The sequence below is a fragment of the Mastomys coucha genome, unplaced genomic scaffold (genome assembly GCF_008632895.1).
Source record: "Mastomys coucha isolate ucsf_1 unplaced genomic scaffold, UCSF_Mcou_1 pScaffold22, whole genome shotgun sequence".
NCBI classification, from domain to species: Eukaryota; Metazoa; Chordata; class Mammalia; order Rodentia; family Muridae; genus Mastomys; species Mastomys coucha.
The window spans coordinates 65,245,047-65,261,777 of record NW_022196905.1 but is presented as its reverse complement, the minus strand read 5'-3'; the positions used below and the strand labels follow the sequence as shown (position 1 = coordinate 65,261,777).

Here is a 16,731-nt window from a genome sequence, read left to right as displayed (position 1 = left end):
GACTGCATCCAGCATCCCCTCAATGTAAGATGGGTCAATCCCTTCTTCCCTAAAGTTGCTTATGAGGCATTTGGCCACAGTAAAGAGAAGACTAAGTAGTACCATTGTTGCTTTTAGAGACCTCTCAGCTTTGTACGTGGTCTGTCTCTGAGACCCAGAGTTTACCTAAGTCCAAGAGTTTACAGAGCCTCCAATGGTTGTCACTCAGTCCTGTTCTTTGTGCTCCCATTGTCCTCAGGGTGCTCTGTGGCACTCCTTGTGCTGTGTTTATCTCTTCACATTTCTTCGTCTCTTGAACTTGATTCTTCCCTTTACTGTAGTGAGATCTCCTGCTAAAGCCAACGAGAATGACGAGAATGACAAAGGGTCGAGGGTGTAGCTTTGTCTACAGGAAAGAGAGGCTCCCCTCTCAACTACAGAGGTGCTGTCCAGAGTGCAGTAGAAGCCAGGAATAGATCTTATAAAGGGAGCACCTCCCACACTGTCAAGACATCTAGGGAACAGGTTATTGAAAACAACAGCAGCAATGTTAGCCAGCAGCAGCAGGGCCATTGTGTCTCAGGTATCCTGGTTTTCTATAGCTACTTGGCTATCAGGCGATAAAAATGTCTTTGGAAGCCAAGAGTTTTCCCAATTTAGTCTCATCTTACATTCATTGAATAGTTATTGAGTATACTCTCCAGTGACATTCTAGTGAAAAATTCATTTCCCTGATGTGGGAGGGTAGTGGGATGAAGTCACTAACAAACATACAGTTGGTTGACTTTCGTTTCTTTGGCATTCATGCAGTGGAAACTCTACTTTGAGTTGGGAACATTCTCCTGTTCTGGCAGAGTGGAATACTATGTTCTCCTGTGATTCTAGGCAGTGACAAAACCTCAGCTCCCAGTCAGCCACTTAGTCACACAGGCAAGCGACTGGTGCTGGCTCCACAGCTCTACATTACACATAACAAATACAGTTGACTGAATCAACTTTTGTTTTTGTACTGCTAGGGATTCCTAGGGTCTTACATAGGTCAAACAAACACTCTACCATGGAATAGTTCCCCAGCCCTCTCATGTCTTTGAGACAGGATTTCACTAAGCCATGCAGGCTTGCCCTGAGCTCATTTTGTAGTCCATGTGGGCCTTGAATGTGTGTTCCTCTTGTTTTCATCACCTGGGTAGCTAGGGTTACAATCTGTGCCAACAGGTCTGTCTGATACTTCCATTTTCAACCAACTTATCAGAGCCCAACATCATGAAGACAAGGTCTATCTGTATTTGTTAATGTTATAATGAAGATAATACTTGACACATTATGAAAAGATGTAGGTACGCTATAAATGGGATGCTCCTGGGATATCTTTGCTGTCTGGAAAGGTTAGCTCTCTGCATCAGACCACTGCTGTGGTTCTTTACCCTTCAGGGGCAGCCTAGATGCTATGATTAAGTCAGTGGCAAGAAGGGAAGTGCTCCCTTTTGATGGTCTCATTAGATGATTGTGAATCCTCAGTAAATAATATAAAGTGATGACAATTTAAGTGTCTCAATAGAAACAATGAAGACAGGGGACAGAAAGCAAACTGAGTGTGAGTATAACTTCATAGAAACTCAAAGAGCTGGGTCAAATCATTCCTTTCGGTATCTGAAGCTTACATTTTTGCCGCTTGAATATTTAATTCTGGGATATTTCTTAAAGGAGGAATTTACTTACAAAACTGTCAGTTCTGATACTAATCAGAGTTTCTCCAAACATTAAGTTTATTTATGAATAGCAAACCCTGCTATGGGAATATGTCTGCCATAGTGAACTATGTGTATGCCAAGAAGTGGAGGCAAGAGGAAGCTTTGGTTAGGTGGAATGGGGATTGCATACTTTGCAAAAATATTCCTTGACTAAGGTGGTTAGCTATACAGGGGTAGCATCACAAGGATAGCATCAGTCCAAGATGAAAGAAGTGGCTGTCACACAGACCTTCCTGCAGATACAATTTTGTGTAAGTTTGCAGTGGCTCTTGTACAAGGTTGTGGTCCTTACAGTCTTTTGTGATGGTTACTCTCGTCAGGTTTAATCAATGAGAGATGAGAGGTCTTGGTCAATAACATCTGGGATTAATTTATTACATAATTTATTGTTAGAGCTAACAGAGAGACTCCATTTTGATTCTGACTAAGAGTCCTCAGTTCATTCTGGTTGTGCATCCTAGCACCTCTCTCTAGGGAGGTGTGTCCCTTATTTGGTTCCTTCTGAGCATCAGGATTATGGGTATGTGTCTTGTTGTATAGGCCAGGCAGTGTATATTTGTTTTGTGTCTTCACTCCCATGACACCACAACTTTTCAAAGGCAAGGACACTACTTGCTTCTTACCACTTTCTTTGTGGCTTGAAAAGTGCCTGACATGCACTAGGAGTCTAACAGGGATTGGTCGTGTGAGGAGAGGAACCTCTGTGGAAGTCAGACCAATGGTACACGGGGCTCTTCGGAATGGATATAAATTAGGTGAGAAGATGCTGAAGATGCTTGGTGTAGGAGGCAGCTGCTGATGGGAGGGGACTGGAGCGGGGAGTGAGGTAAAGGGTGTTAGAGTCTGGGCTTGCCATTTGCCAGCTGTGTGGACTCTCAGAGAGATGACCCCCCCCACCCCCCGCTTGTTTCCTCAGCTGTGAGTCTGAGATAACAAGCTGTAGGCAGAGCAAATGAACTAAGAATGTGTGAGCCTGGGCTGAGGATAGTGCCGGGAGAGCTACGGTCGCTCAGTCAACACTGAGCACAAAAATACACAGACAGAACTTGAAAATGTTCACAACAATGTCACCACACAAAGGGCTGAGGACCACATGGGAAGTAGCACCCAAATTAATAACAGACTTTACAAGAGGAGCCAAAGGAGAGACTGCAAAGAAGGCCAGCCCTGCCATGACCTTCTCCCCAAACCTCTGAGCAGCGCTGAGTACAAAGAGCTTCGCTTCTTGATCTCGCAGATGCACAGGCTCTGTAGATGGGACAAACAAATGTTGGGCCATTGCCAGGGGAGACCTCTGAGGTAAAACCAGGGCTTAAAATGATGCATTGTGGGTAAATTAAGGCAAACGAATGCCTCTGGTACAATCTTCTCCCCTGGTCTGAGGTTCCGACTAGTCATCCTTTAATTAAATATGCAATTGTGTCAAGGCAAACAGAAGCTCCACCCATGTTTCCTGATAGGATATTAGATAGCAGATAGCAAAATTCTAGAAAAACAGATTTTTTTTTCTCATTTTTTAAAAATTTGAACAGCTCTTGCCTCTCATGTGATAGTGTTACATATTTACTGTGGTTTTGTTACACCTTTTTTTTTATTAAAAAAAGATTTTATTTAAGTTTAACAAACATTTGAAAGAAAGCACTGTTGAAATGAATGTGACTCAAAATTAAACACACCATTTACTACATTGCTTCCATTAAAAATGGAACCATTGTGGTTGCAGATGATAAAAAATGCTACTGATAAAATCGGAAGACCTAGTGTCAAGTGTCCAGGAAATGGATCTGCTCATTTCCCTCTCATAAACTTTCAAATTTCCTTCCCAGACAATACAGGCCATGAATATCACCATTTAAAAATTTATTTTCACTCTTTTTAAGGTTCATTTATTTTATCTTATATGTATAAATGTTTTCCCTGCATGTATGTCTGTGTATCATGTGTATACCTGGTGTGTGTAGAGATCAGAAGTAAAGGATCCCTTGGAACTGGAGTTACAGATGGTTAGGAGCTACTATGTGGGTGCTGGGAACTGAACCCCTGGTCTTTGGGGGAGAGCAGCTCATGTTCCTAACCTCTGAGACATGCCATCAAACCAGAGGAATATCACTTTAAGGTTAGTTATTCAGAACCTTAGATTTTTCTATGCTAGTTTAGACTATTTAACCATTTATTCTTGTTCTGCATTTAAAATAGTCACATACATATAAATTCTGACTCTCCCTAATTCCTGAGTGCCTAATTCCTGACCAAACAGCACTTCTTTTTTTATTTTATTGGATATTTCCTTTATTTACATTTCAAATGTTATCCACTTTCCTGGTCCCCTTCAGGGAACCCCCTATACTATCCCCTACCCCTGCTTCTATGAGGATATTCCCCCATCCACCCACCTACTCCCTCCTCCCCACTATGGCATTTCCCTACACTGGAGCCTTCACAGGACCAAGGGCCTCTCCTCCCATTGATGCTTGACAAGGCCATCTTCTGCTGCATATGTGGCTACATGGTTTAGACCCTGGGAGCTCTGGGTGGGTCTGGTTCATTGATATTGCTGTTCTTCCTAAGGGGTTGCAAACCCCTTCAGCTTCAAGTTACAAGGGCAATTTCTACAGCAGATCGATCTTTAGTTTCTAACTCTGGCATTGAAATCCTAGTGTCTAAATCAATGAGATAGGATCAGGGACAAACCCAATCTGATCCAGAAAACTGCTCTGCTGGGCTCTGACAGTCATGAGCATAGGTGTCAGGCGCACCATGCTCTCAAAGCTTAGCATCCTCTTGAATGGAAGCTCTCTGTTAATCAGCACATATTCTGACCACTGTTCTTGGACCATTGCTAACTAGAAACAGTGTCTTAGACTGAAGGTACCAGTGAGACTCAACATCTCACCAGGAATACGTTGGATCCTACACTAGATTTCCTCCTTTGAGGACCAATTTTCAGATTCTCCTCCCCAGCTTTGCACTTGATGTGACTTCTTCAAAAGGAAATACGATAATCAAATCATGATGTCTATAAGGAACACTAAGGCCAGTTATGCCCCTGTGTTTGGTATGTGGTCTCATGCGTCAGTCCTGACCTCTAATTTCCATGAGACTCACTACTAAGTTGTCAGGAAAGAAAAATAGCCCCTGCTTGTCCTCCACCCTAAGAAAAGCAAGTTTGATGTTGTAGTCCCTTAAATGAACCCCTTTTCAAATGGCTGGTCCACATCCCCACAGAGATGAAGTGACTTTTCATGGTGCACAGCATGTAGCTGGTTTAGGAAATCAATTTCTGCTTGGGAGAATGTGTACACATACAATACGTGTTTCAAAGACAATGGAATATTCTAGGAAGAAGTAATATTTGACCCATATGTTGAGGCAGGAGGGATAATAAGTAATAGACACCATTGTGTGCATATGAAAGAGTTGAAGTTAATATCCTTAGAAAATAATTCCCTTTTATATTTGTTGGCCATGAGTGGATTCTTAGCTAGGTCTGTTGAGTGTTCTTGCCCAACCTTACGTTTTACAGACTTCCCTCCTCCCTTGCAATTGTAAAACAATCTCCATGGTCAATGTTCCAACCAGCACTGTCCTCCTAGATGCCATCTGCCAACCTAAAATTTATATGTCTTCACCATCAAAATGGGCACTTTCCCATTATATCTTTTGTTCTCATTCTCTGTACATTAAGTTCTTGTCCATTTTGGTTCCTTCAGGGTTTGCTGTGCTATTGACAGGTATGGAACACTAAGGAAACATGCTAATGGGTAGAGTACTTAAATCCCAGCCTCACTCCTCTTACTAACCTTGTATGTTTCTGTAAGTCATGTTTTAATGTCTGCCTATTTGCCTGTCTATCCATTATCTTTCTATCTAACTGCATATGTATGGAGCTGTACTTTCTTCATTCAGAATGAGAAAATTTGTGCTGTAGTGTTAGGCTTGAATTTTATGATGTAATCATGCTTTGGAAAAATTAGTCTAGGGATATAAGAAAGTCTTCCTTATGTCTATGCAAATTATTTGAGATTTTAAAGATTTATAGTCATAATTCATTGCTAGATTATAATTCTACAGAGATTACCACCAACACAAAGGCTCTTATTAGATGTGACCCTACCCTACCCTCCATTTTTCAGCATACAGAAACATTGGGCAAAGTACACTTCTTTTCTTTGTAACGTACTCTATGGCATGCTGGTATCAGCAACAGAAAATGGTCTGACAGATACACAAACATTCCTCTCTAGGGACATTAATACTTAGTTTTTGGGGACTACCTTTAATATATTAACTCTGATGTGCCACAAGGTAGAAACTACTCAGAAGTCTAGCATTTGGTCTTCATGTCTGTCTTGGGAGGAAGGCTTTAGTCTTCTGAAATTGAGTTTCCTCCTATTTACTATGGGCCAGATGTCCCTTCCCTGGGTTGTGGAAGTGAGATAGCTGTGGCCTAGGAGATACGGGTGCTTCTTCTGGTTCTCAGCCCCAAGCTGGTTCACAGAAAATGGCACATGTCTGGATTGCATCTTTTGATGGAGAAACATTTACTATCAGCTTGTTCAGAGAAACTCCACGTTAGCGTTATGTACACAAAGGTGGCTCCTCTGTCTCCCTGTTTTTCCAACCGACAATTTTTTTTCTCACACTAAAGTGTGTTTTAACTTTCATTCCTGTAGCCATCCAGCAGCCATGGGCAAACTGGGTTTACCTGAAAGGAGGACTGGAAATAAGGTAAAGGGGGTGGAAGAAGGATGAAGCCAAGACAAAGGTTCTGATCAAGGCTCAAAGTTTAATAATAAGCTTTGTGTATATAAAGGAAAAAAAAACCCACAAAGACCATCCCCTTCTTCAGCTGGAGTATGTTGTAGCAGCAAGCTCAGCACAGGCAGCCAAAACATCAAAGTTACCATGGGGACCTGCAACTGCAGCCAAGACAGATGTCTCTGTCCAGGTTGATAAGACCTGTCATGGTGAAGGTTCAAGGTCTGCTTAGCCTGCTCAAGGCTGGGAAAACTGCTCAGCCTGTTCAAGGCTGGGATAGGCCTACTCAAAGCTGAGAAGGCTACACATTCCCAAGTAGCTTGAGTGATATATTCATGAAACCTGTCCAGAATGTCCCATCTCAGCTGTATGTGTGTGTTTATGTTCTAGTATGTACTTGAACATCTCTTCCTCTGCAAGTTCTTCATTCTCATTTTGTATTTTGAAGATAAGGATGCACATGAAGGGGTGTGGCTTTAACTTCTTTGTCATGTTTACATTAAGGTTCTGTGTATAGAGATGTCTATTTCCAGCTGCCTTCAAAAATGGAAACCACATTTTGATCTTCTACCACTGAGCTCAGCATATTTGAGTAGTCAATGAATATCCTCTAAAAGTGGGAGATGGTATCTTTTAGAGAAGTATAAGGTTCTTTGATCAAATAACTACAGTCTGTTCCCTCCATTTGGGGAAAGGACTTCCTATAGAACAGAGTAGTTGGAAGAAAAGCGGGATAAGAAATGTACTTGAAAGAAGATAGGACGATTTCAAAGTCAATCTGAGGCATGTCTACAAGAGTGGGTGATGTTACATTAGAGATCACATTCACCTTCTGTTACAGATGGAGAGTGGTGTTTGGTCCTCTTATTAAACTGCAGGCTTGTCTGTCAGCACTGGGTTTGTTATTATGAAGTCAACTGTATATATGGAGAGAATATTATCATAATTTCTCTGGAAATGGTATGGAACCCAGAAGAGATGTTGCGATTTTTGTTGAAATGTCCCTCCTATTTTTTCCTCCATTAAAATAGAGTTAATAGTTTCACTATATTTCTTAAGCTTGTGAATTTTGTGTTTTAAATATTAGCTTGCATAGATAACAACTTTAAATTAATTTAAAACACTAAATGGTTATTAAAGCAATTCAAGAGTATAGAATAAAATGAAAAAGAAAAGTCTCTCAAATTTTCATTACATGAGCCCATGTCAACATTTTGATTTATGTCAGAGTAAACAGACAAGTTCTTGGGGTGGTAGGATTGTGTGGGTCATAGATGAAATGGTGCCTATCAGAACTGACTGTGAAGGAGAGAGAGGTCAGAAGTCACAAGATGACTGGGCAGCATGCCTTAGTCGGGATTACAGATATGTGTATCATGGTATGCATTTGCTAGACTGATTTCTTTCATAAAGTGCTGTTTTTATTTTTTAGCTTATGACCACCATTCCATATGATTAAATAGGCTTTCAATGCATTTTGCATATCATAGAATTAAGTATTCTATTGTCTATAGTCATATGCTTAAATCAATCTCCACTGTTGAAGGCTTGGATTTCTATTTTTGAAAAGTAGTAAGCTATGTATGATCCATGTACAAAAATCTACACCCATTACCAGGGTTATTTTCTTATGATAAGTTCTTTTAAGTGGCATTGGAATGTTTAAACACCCTGATGCATATTATCCTTCCCAGGTAGGGGCTACACAGCAGCTCCCTATGAGAGAATTGTCCACATTTTTTCAGGAAACACTTGTTCCCCCTTCATAAATATCACTAAGCTGATTTCATTGTTGTATTCACATGTACTTATGTGCATAATTGTCTGTGTGATAGTTGCACTATAGTATAGGGTGTAAGATGTATGAACTCCTTAACCTGTCATATTATGTAAGCTTCTAGACACAGATTTCTTATTTGACTTCTAACTGTGAGTGTCTCCACTTCCCAGGCACCTGCATGAACATCACTCACAGCCAGTGTCAAATTCTGCCCTACCACAGCACGCTGGCACCTCTCTTGCCAATTGTCAAAAACATGGACATGGAGAAATTCCTCAAGTTCTTCACGTACCTCCATCGCCTCAATTGCTATCAACATATCCTGCTCTTTGGCTGTAGCCTCGTCTTCCCCGAGTGCGTTGTTGATGGCGATGACAGGTATTTTGGAACCATATCATTCAGTGATAAGAGCTCAGTTATTTTAGAGACAAGTGTCCAAGAGGAACAAGTCATCCTGTTACTAATGTTTCTTTTTATTTATTGCTTTTGGGGGAGAAGGGACTCACATCTGTCACAGTTAATTGCAAGTCTCAGTATTTAGAAAATCCAGATTTTTTTTTTTTTAATGGGAAGAAAATATCCATATTCTAATTGATGCTGTCAAGGGACACTCAGTTGCTGTTTCAGTGAAGGTCTGACAAGGGGAAAAGGTACTCAAAGGTATAGCTGAAATGTTTGTTAGTGAGGCTTTTTATGGAGGTTTGCCAGGGAGGCAATTCAGTAATAAAAAGTACCGAGGTCTCATGATGAGACAATGTAGTTCTAGTACCAAAGGCTTGAAGAGGAGAAAAGGCTTGAAGCAATTGGATACTTGTAGCTAAGAGTGAGGGGAAGGGATAAGTACTCCAACTCCCTTCTCCAATCATCCTTTCTGCAGGTAAATTTACTCACCAGCAGGGCCCCAAAACATCCAGTATAATGAATGAAATCCAGAATCTCGTTAAATATCATCAGCTAAGAAGTCCAAAAATCTTATTTAAATCAGTTATGAGTGGCCTTCTGGATGGTTCTTCTCATCAGCCTGGGGATCTAGTGCTAGGTCGGGGAGGAGATGTGGAGGGACAGACAGAAATGACTCAATAAGATAGAGGTAATTCTCTGTAACAGTTGATCAACCCAAATAACGTCATGGTTATTTGAAGTGTATTCAGACAATTTCAAAGCACATGGTAAGTACCCAGTCACATATAAGATGAATTATTTTCTGGATGGAAATGTTTGGAACTTTCCAGAATAGTAACTCAGGTACGACTCCTTCCCATGTTTGTGATAATTTCAGCAGTGTGTGAAGTGCCCTAAGGATCAGGGAAACGCCTGTTGCTTTGTTTGCAAGATGTCGCACTGCTATTATATGGAGGTGGAACAGGCGCAGTAGAAGCTGAGCAGTGCAGAATTCGGTGAAACTTGAGTTATCAAGGAATCAGCTACAGAGGGTGACTTTGTGTTATACACAGAAAGAGGAGGTGGATTTCATTTTTCCCACGGGCTAAAATAGGAGATGCTTGTGTGGGCTGTGGTTGTGAGTCAGTGCCACAGTGCTTGCCCCGCACACTGAGCACCCTGAACTACAGAAACAATTGAAGATGGCCACCAAGAGACGTTTTATTTTCCCAGCCTGTGGCAACACAGTTGGTGGTTGTTTTCCTTTTCTTGGCTTGCTTTAACCAATTGCTACCTGCTGGGTGGCTCAAACAACAGAAATGTCTTCCTTCTTAGTTCTGAAGGCTGAAAGTCTGGCTGTTGGTAGGCTGTCTGGTTCCCAGAACTCTATGGGGAGAATCCATTTTCCCTTTTGCCTGTCCTATTTCCTATTATTTCTGCTCCTTTGTCTTGTGCTCCTGCTCCTCCAGTTTTGCCCTCTGCCATCATAGAACATCTCCTGACCGCTGACATCTCCTCCTCTCTGGTCTCCTATAAGGACAATGTCATTGGATTCAGGGCTCGCCTAACACAATCTAGGATAATAGATTCACATCCAGCCTCTTAATTGTATCCCACAAAGATCCTGTGTCCAATGAGGTGATTCCAGTTCTAGAGATTAAGATGTAGATCTTTCGCTTTGGAGCAGTGGTTGGGAAAGCAGGCTATAGGAGCTGTGTGTCATGATCTCATCATCCATAAGACAGAAATAACAGTTAGACTTATGTTTCAAAATTAATGTGAGGATTTAATGACATCTAGGGCTTGGGACACTGCCTGGCCCTTAGAAAGAGCTCAATAAATGTTAGCAATAACTATGAAGTGGTGATTTGTGAAGGACAAGGAGAATTAATGAAATGGAGACCACAAAAGTGTACTTCTAATGTGTGTGTGTGTGTGTGTGTGTGTGTGTGTGTGGCATGCGTGAAGGATTGCCAAAAATAAGTAAATGAAGCAAAATTAGATAAAATATCAAAGAATTTTTGGAATTAGATTCCCATTCTATTTAAGTTCTGAAAACTTCACTTACATATTATTATTATTATTATTTTCAGATTAACTGCTCTTTGAGTTCATGCATGCACAAAGAAAGAAAATGGAAGGGAGTGTGTTCAGAGTCCTGAAACTGCTGGGCCCATCATGACGATGGTCTCTATTCTAACTCAGTTCTGCTTGGGTAAACACTTTCGAGCTGCCCACAGTTTTCAAGGCACTTTAAGTTAAATTTGTTTTCCCTCTGACCTGATTTACCCTTTGATAACTCTACCAGTATGAGAGTTTTTCTAATTTCTGTTATAATGAATAATAATTTACAGTTACTTTTCAAGTGTTCTTTGGGGACTTATCCTATTTTTATTATTATATTTAGTTTTGTAATTGTACTTTTAGGTCATGCTTCCTGCTGTCATTTAGTATGTGTATGGGAACTGCACCCTAATTTAATAAGTAGAATAAGTTCAGCAAAGCAAATGTATTGTAGAAAACCCATTATAAGGTCAAACATATTTTTCTTGTATTTCACTATTTTGTATCATCTATTATAGGCCATATTATTCAAATAAAGAAAAAGGTTTTTTTCCAGCCCAGAAAAAAAAGCTACTTAATAACAATTAAATTTTAATTTAAAAAAATTATAGTGAGATGTATAAACAGTATAGTTTTTAACCTGATTCTTTGGAGACCACAGTCACAATTTAACTATATTGTATGTTGAAACAATGTAATTTAATTGTCTTTATTTTGAACTGTGTTTGCTTTGGCCAAATGTGTATGGATGTATTGCAACAGTATCTATTGGAAAGGCAGGAGAACATAAGGATTCAGTGGAACATACCATATAAAAATGTAAAATTTTAACTGATAAACTATTGGAATGCCTCTAAAGTACCTAGGTTAGAATATATTGCTTAAAAATATCAAGTAGAGAGCAAAATATTGGTTCGTGTTAAATGTAGATGACATGCTTGATTTCCTGATTTCTTCAAATGGACAGTGTGTGTGTAAGTGTGTGTGTGTGTGTGTGTGTGTGTGTGTGTGTGTGTGTGTGTGTGTGTAGTCTTGCTTGCTTGTGGAGGCCAGAGGTCAACTTCAGTGTCATTTCTCAGGAACCAGCTGTCTTGTTTTCTGAGACTGTCCTTGGTTTGGGACTTACAGAGTAGACAAGGTGTCTAGTCAGTGAGCTCTGGACATTCTCCTGCCTCTGCTCCTCAGTGCTGGGCCTACAAGCATGTGGCACCATGCCCACTTATTTGTTTTTTTAAAACACAAGTTCTATGTATTGAGTTCAGGTTCTTATGGCAAGCACTTCACTGACTGAGCTATTTCCATAGTCTAGACTAGAACTAACATTTTAAATGTAATAATTTTTAGTAATATAAAGTTATTCAAATTTAAGAAATAGTAAACCCTTGTTAAGACTAACCCCCCCAAGTTACTTACAATTCTGATCATACCTCCCACTTTCTTATGACTTATAGAGGGTGTTCATGTCCAGCAGAAAAATTCTTTGTAAATTAGCAGTTCTTGCTGTTGATGGAGTATGTTACTTTCTGGGCTGATATCAACTTGATCCCATGGTTAAAAATGTCCGATTTCTATTGTCCCCCTCATGATCATTTAAGAACAAATTGACCCAGATTCCATCCTTTTGTGGCTTTCTGGTAGACTTAGAGTTCAAGCTAAGCTCCAGGCCACAGCTTTTGAAGGCCTTCTTGCCTCTCTAGCGTCATGGACCAAGCCTCACCTTCAATCACCTTCCTTTCCATTTCTCAAACAAACAAAAAATAAGCCAAAACTAAGTCCTGAGAACTTCTTTTGAGCAACCTTGTGTGCACAAGCTGTTCTTTTTGCCTACAGAGGACCCCCTCTCCCATCAAGGCCGTGGCTTCCAAATCCTGGCTGTAGTGAAACCTTCTCTGAACACCCCAGGTTTTCTTTTGTCTTCTCATGACAACCTGGTGATACCACTTGTTTTCACCATGGTATGTGTTCTTAACACACATAGCCCCCAGAGAAACACACTAGGTTTTGTATAAGAAACAGAAGGAAGGAGTCATTTGGGAAGTGGTTGAGTTTATGAGTTTGATGATGGTGATGGATTCACTTATTGATTTCTGAACTTGTTTATGCGTCAATTATGTAGAGTCTTTTCCATGCGAGACACACTTTCCTGACATCTTGATGGATAGGTACCAAGATTTTCCAGTTTGGGCTTCATTGCATTACAGAATAAGACTGAGAAACCTCCCTGGAGTGGTCATGATGTGCAGCGTTGGGATGGTTTTTGAAACGCTACAATTTTTGCTACACAGAGATGTGAAGCTTTTAAAGAGCAGCTTCTAGGATTTGCATACCTGATGCTGTCACAGCATTTTGGAGTTACACTTTCCTAATAATGTCTCAGTTACACGTAATAATGTCTCAATTACATGCTGAGTAACACGTTTGCTCAGCATGTAATTGAAGGAGACTTCCTGTGTGGCAGTGTTATGTCAAAGCACAGCCCGTGACAGCGGCCTGCGTACATGCAGCCCTGACGCTGTGCTAAATTCTAATTGTTTAATAGGAATTAAAACTTTTGGAGAATTCATTAAACATATAAAACCACAGTAGGTTTATGTTATTAATGTCTAGAAAATAATTGTGCATGTTATTTTATCTTACTTAGGACTCTACTCTATGTCACCCTTGACTGCATTTGGAAAATTAGAATTAAAATAGTTATATTAAAAATATGTAGGTCACTGGCCAAAGAAAGTGGACTCTGATCCTATTAGTAGCTAAGTATTCCAGAGTTGCTGGCAGGTTACTTTCTAGGGTCTACCTCCTAACTTGAAAACAGTGGTCTAATCTTATATGCACCTGTCAGCTGAGGGTTCAGTCGGCCAAGCATAGTACATGGCCTTAAATACCAGATAACATTGGTGAGCTATTACGCCTAAAATGCCAACTTAGGTGAGACTCTGTCTGAGGACTCAAAATGGTCCAAAGTGTAGGGAATGTACAGTTGAATAATTCAAATGGCTTTTTTTTATTTTGCCAGGTTGTAAAACTGGAGAATCAGGCCAGCCAAAATCTTTCTGAAAATGTCTTCTTATGTTACTGCCAGCCTCTGGGACACTCATACCCAGTTCAGTGGGGGAGTTCATTCACTCTCCTGAGATTGAAACCCCAAAGTTGTCAAATAAACAACGCAATTCATCTGTGGGTGTTTTCTCTATTTTACTGATACTTTCCTATTATGTGGGAAGTGCGTTAAAACTGGATGGCATGTGGAGATTTTGCATCTGTGAGGGAAAGGGGGTCTGTAGGGCAGAGAAGATTTGTATCCTTGTCCAGGTCACTCAGTTAGGGAGAGGATCATGTGGTTATGGGTCTCCTTCCACATTTGCAGTGATAGTTTTATTCCCAGGGACACAGAAGTCATCCTTTGTGCATTTCAATAATTTATTCTACAGCTACCTGTGGTGTCTCCACTTTTATACTCGTAAGGGAGACACTGCAAAGACGATGCCCAGGAACCATGTATTGGCTCTGTAGAGCTTACATTGTGTTGGTGGGAGATAACCTTCTCAGAAGAGAAGGTAATGGGGATATGAAGAAAGGAACTATGTGAGGGGGTCCAGGAGGAAGAGGAGCTGTAGTCAGGATAGGAAGTGAATAAATTAATAAATTAATGAAAAAATAGCAAATAAATCAGTAGGTGGACAGCTTAATGTGACATGAACAGGCATGAAAACAATCTTAATATTGAGATCCTTTCTTATTCTGGCTCAAGAAGCCTTCAAGAGTAACTTTTGCTTGAGTGGAAATCATGACCACACTTTTCTTCCATGGACAGTGACATGATTTTGCTTCCATCCAAACTATGTTCTTCTGAAACAACCTCCCTGAGATGGACAAACACCCACCCTCAAAGCCTACTATGGCTGCATTTGCTGATTCTGAGTTATACCGTCTCCTACCAGATGTTAAGTTAATAATAGTTGAACCATCTACTCAGCATGCTACTGTGTCTCCTCCCTCCACAAGTATTTATTGTGCCCCCGGTTGGATGTAAGGCATGCAGCTGTGTGCTGGCTAGTCTTCATTTACTCCTTCATAGTCAGATGCCACATGTCTTGGCTCCAACTCTTCCCTAGACACCGTTTTAGCAACAATCTCATTTGGGCTCTTTGTTGGGTTGATGCCAAGGGAGCTACCAGTAGATCAGGATGCAGGATGGACAGGTCACCTGGTGGCCACTTATTATGGTCATCTCATATTCCTCTATGCCAACTTGCACATACTGGGTGCATGAAAGAACACGGCTCCCATGTAGCAGCTGTCCCTAGATGGCTCTTCCTAAGTTCTAGTAGTTACTCCTTTTCCCTTTAAACTTAGTTATTTCTTTAGTTTTTTAAAATTTAGTTATTAACAGTTCCTGGCCCCCACCCTACTCCACTAACCCTTGTTGGTATTAGGAAACACTGATTTTTGTCAATAGTTTTTTTTTGTGGAAAAAAAATAGTTTTTTTGTGCTCCAACTTTAGTGGGTCATCTTTTCCATGCTGGAACCATGATTATTACAAATAAAGACGAGATAATCCGAGGCCTAGCTGTTAGAGCTCCAGACAAATGAGAGTAAGAAATATGCTAACTCTTTCCATTATCTCTTTTCTGATGGAAGACTATAGAAAAGACCAACCTTCACTTGGACACTTCTTCATCTCTATGCCCAGTGAAGGTAGAGACCAAGTAAGACTTCTGTCTCTCTCTTCTATGACATGTAAGGTTTCTTCAGTCACTTGAGGTGCTGTTGGACCCTCACAGTGACACCAGGCAACATGTTGTCTTGCTCTTTTTAGCAATAGTGATGGATTCATATTCTTGCATCATGCTGGTTCATATATGAAAGGGGATCCCCTAGGTAAAAATTTTAGGGCCAGTGTTTGGTCTGGACACCTCCCTTTTAAGTTTTAAGTTTTCTCATAACAGAAAAGGAGAAAATGGTCTTACAAGACTCCTTAGACATGAACAGTGCCTTCCTGGCTGAGGAAGGGGCACAGTTCTGGGAGATGACCAACTCTGACTTTGTGAGTATTGCTGCTGAACAGTTCAGTTTTAAAAGGTCAAAGTAGGATGATATTAAAAATGACTAAGTCTCATCCATAAATAGCACTCAGTAACATAATTTTTGCAAAGTGATGTGCCAAGGAAAACTGTATCATTACTGGGGTTATGCATTATCACACTCTCAATGGTGTAAAACAACTCACATGGAAATAGGAACCTTGGGGTTGCGTAGGTGACTCCTCTGCTCTCGGGTTTCACAGTGGACATTAACGTGTTGGCGAGAGCTAAGGTCTTAGCTGAAGGCTTGACTGGGGAAGGGTCCATTTCTCAGTTCATGTGTCATTGGAAGAACTTCCTTTTCTCAAGGGCTGTTGGAAAATAAATCACCCTCAAGGCCAGCCATGCTTGTGGTCTCCTTAATATGTATGGCAATTTGCTTTGTCAAAATCAGCAAGAAAGAAAAGGGCGGGGGATGTAAATAAGACAAATCATAATCATATGTACCTCAACAATGCAATAGCATCCTATTAGTTTCTGTGGTTGAAAGTAAGTTAAAAGGCCAGCACATAATCAAGACAAGGGCTTTCTCAGACAGGAGCTGTAGAAGGCAGAAATCCTGGGTAATGTTTTAAGTTCTCTCAGGCATACATCATCCTCCCCAACATCCACAAAAAGAGTTTTAAATCTAAAGCTCTCCTAAATATATCAGCATAGCTTATTAAAAATACAATTTGACAGCTGTGATACGTGATCTTGGCAATATTTAAGCAGAACATTCAGCTCAAAGGCATCATACTACTGTTAATTTTGTATTTTTTTCTAAGTATAGTTATATGAAATGATTGTTCTTAGGGAACCCACAGGACATCCAGTAGGGGTGGGGATGGTGAAAACAAGAGGCCTCAGCTGTGAACCTTGTCAACTACAATGACCAGTGTGCTAAGGCATGTCCATGCAATAGTGGCAAGAATGCTATGGAGGTAACCAGCT

The 16,731-nt window shown here is 40.5% G+C and overlaps 1 protein-coding gene across 4 annotated transcripts in view; it reads left to right on the top strand.

The window, feature by feature from the left end:
• The window catches only part of Corin (corin, serine peptidase), a 211,355-nt gene that overhangs the window by 58,749 nt on the left and 135,875 nt on the right, over positions 1-16,731 (top strand). For all 4 annotated transcript variants that reach the window (XM_031342604.1, XM_031342603.1, XM_031342602.1 and 1 more), the window contains exon 4: positions 8,439-8,646. In XM_031342604.1, coding sequence (XP_031198464.1) covers positions 8,439-8,646 — 208 coding nt within the window. The remainder of the gene's footprint in view (positions 1-8,438; positions 8,647-16,731) is intronic.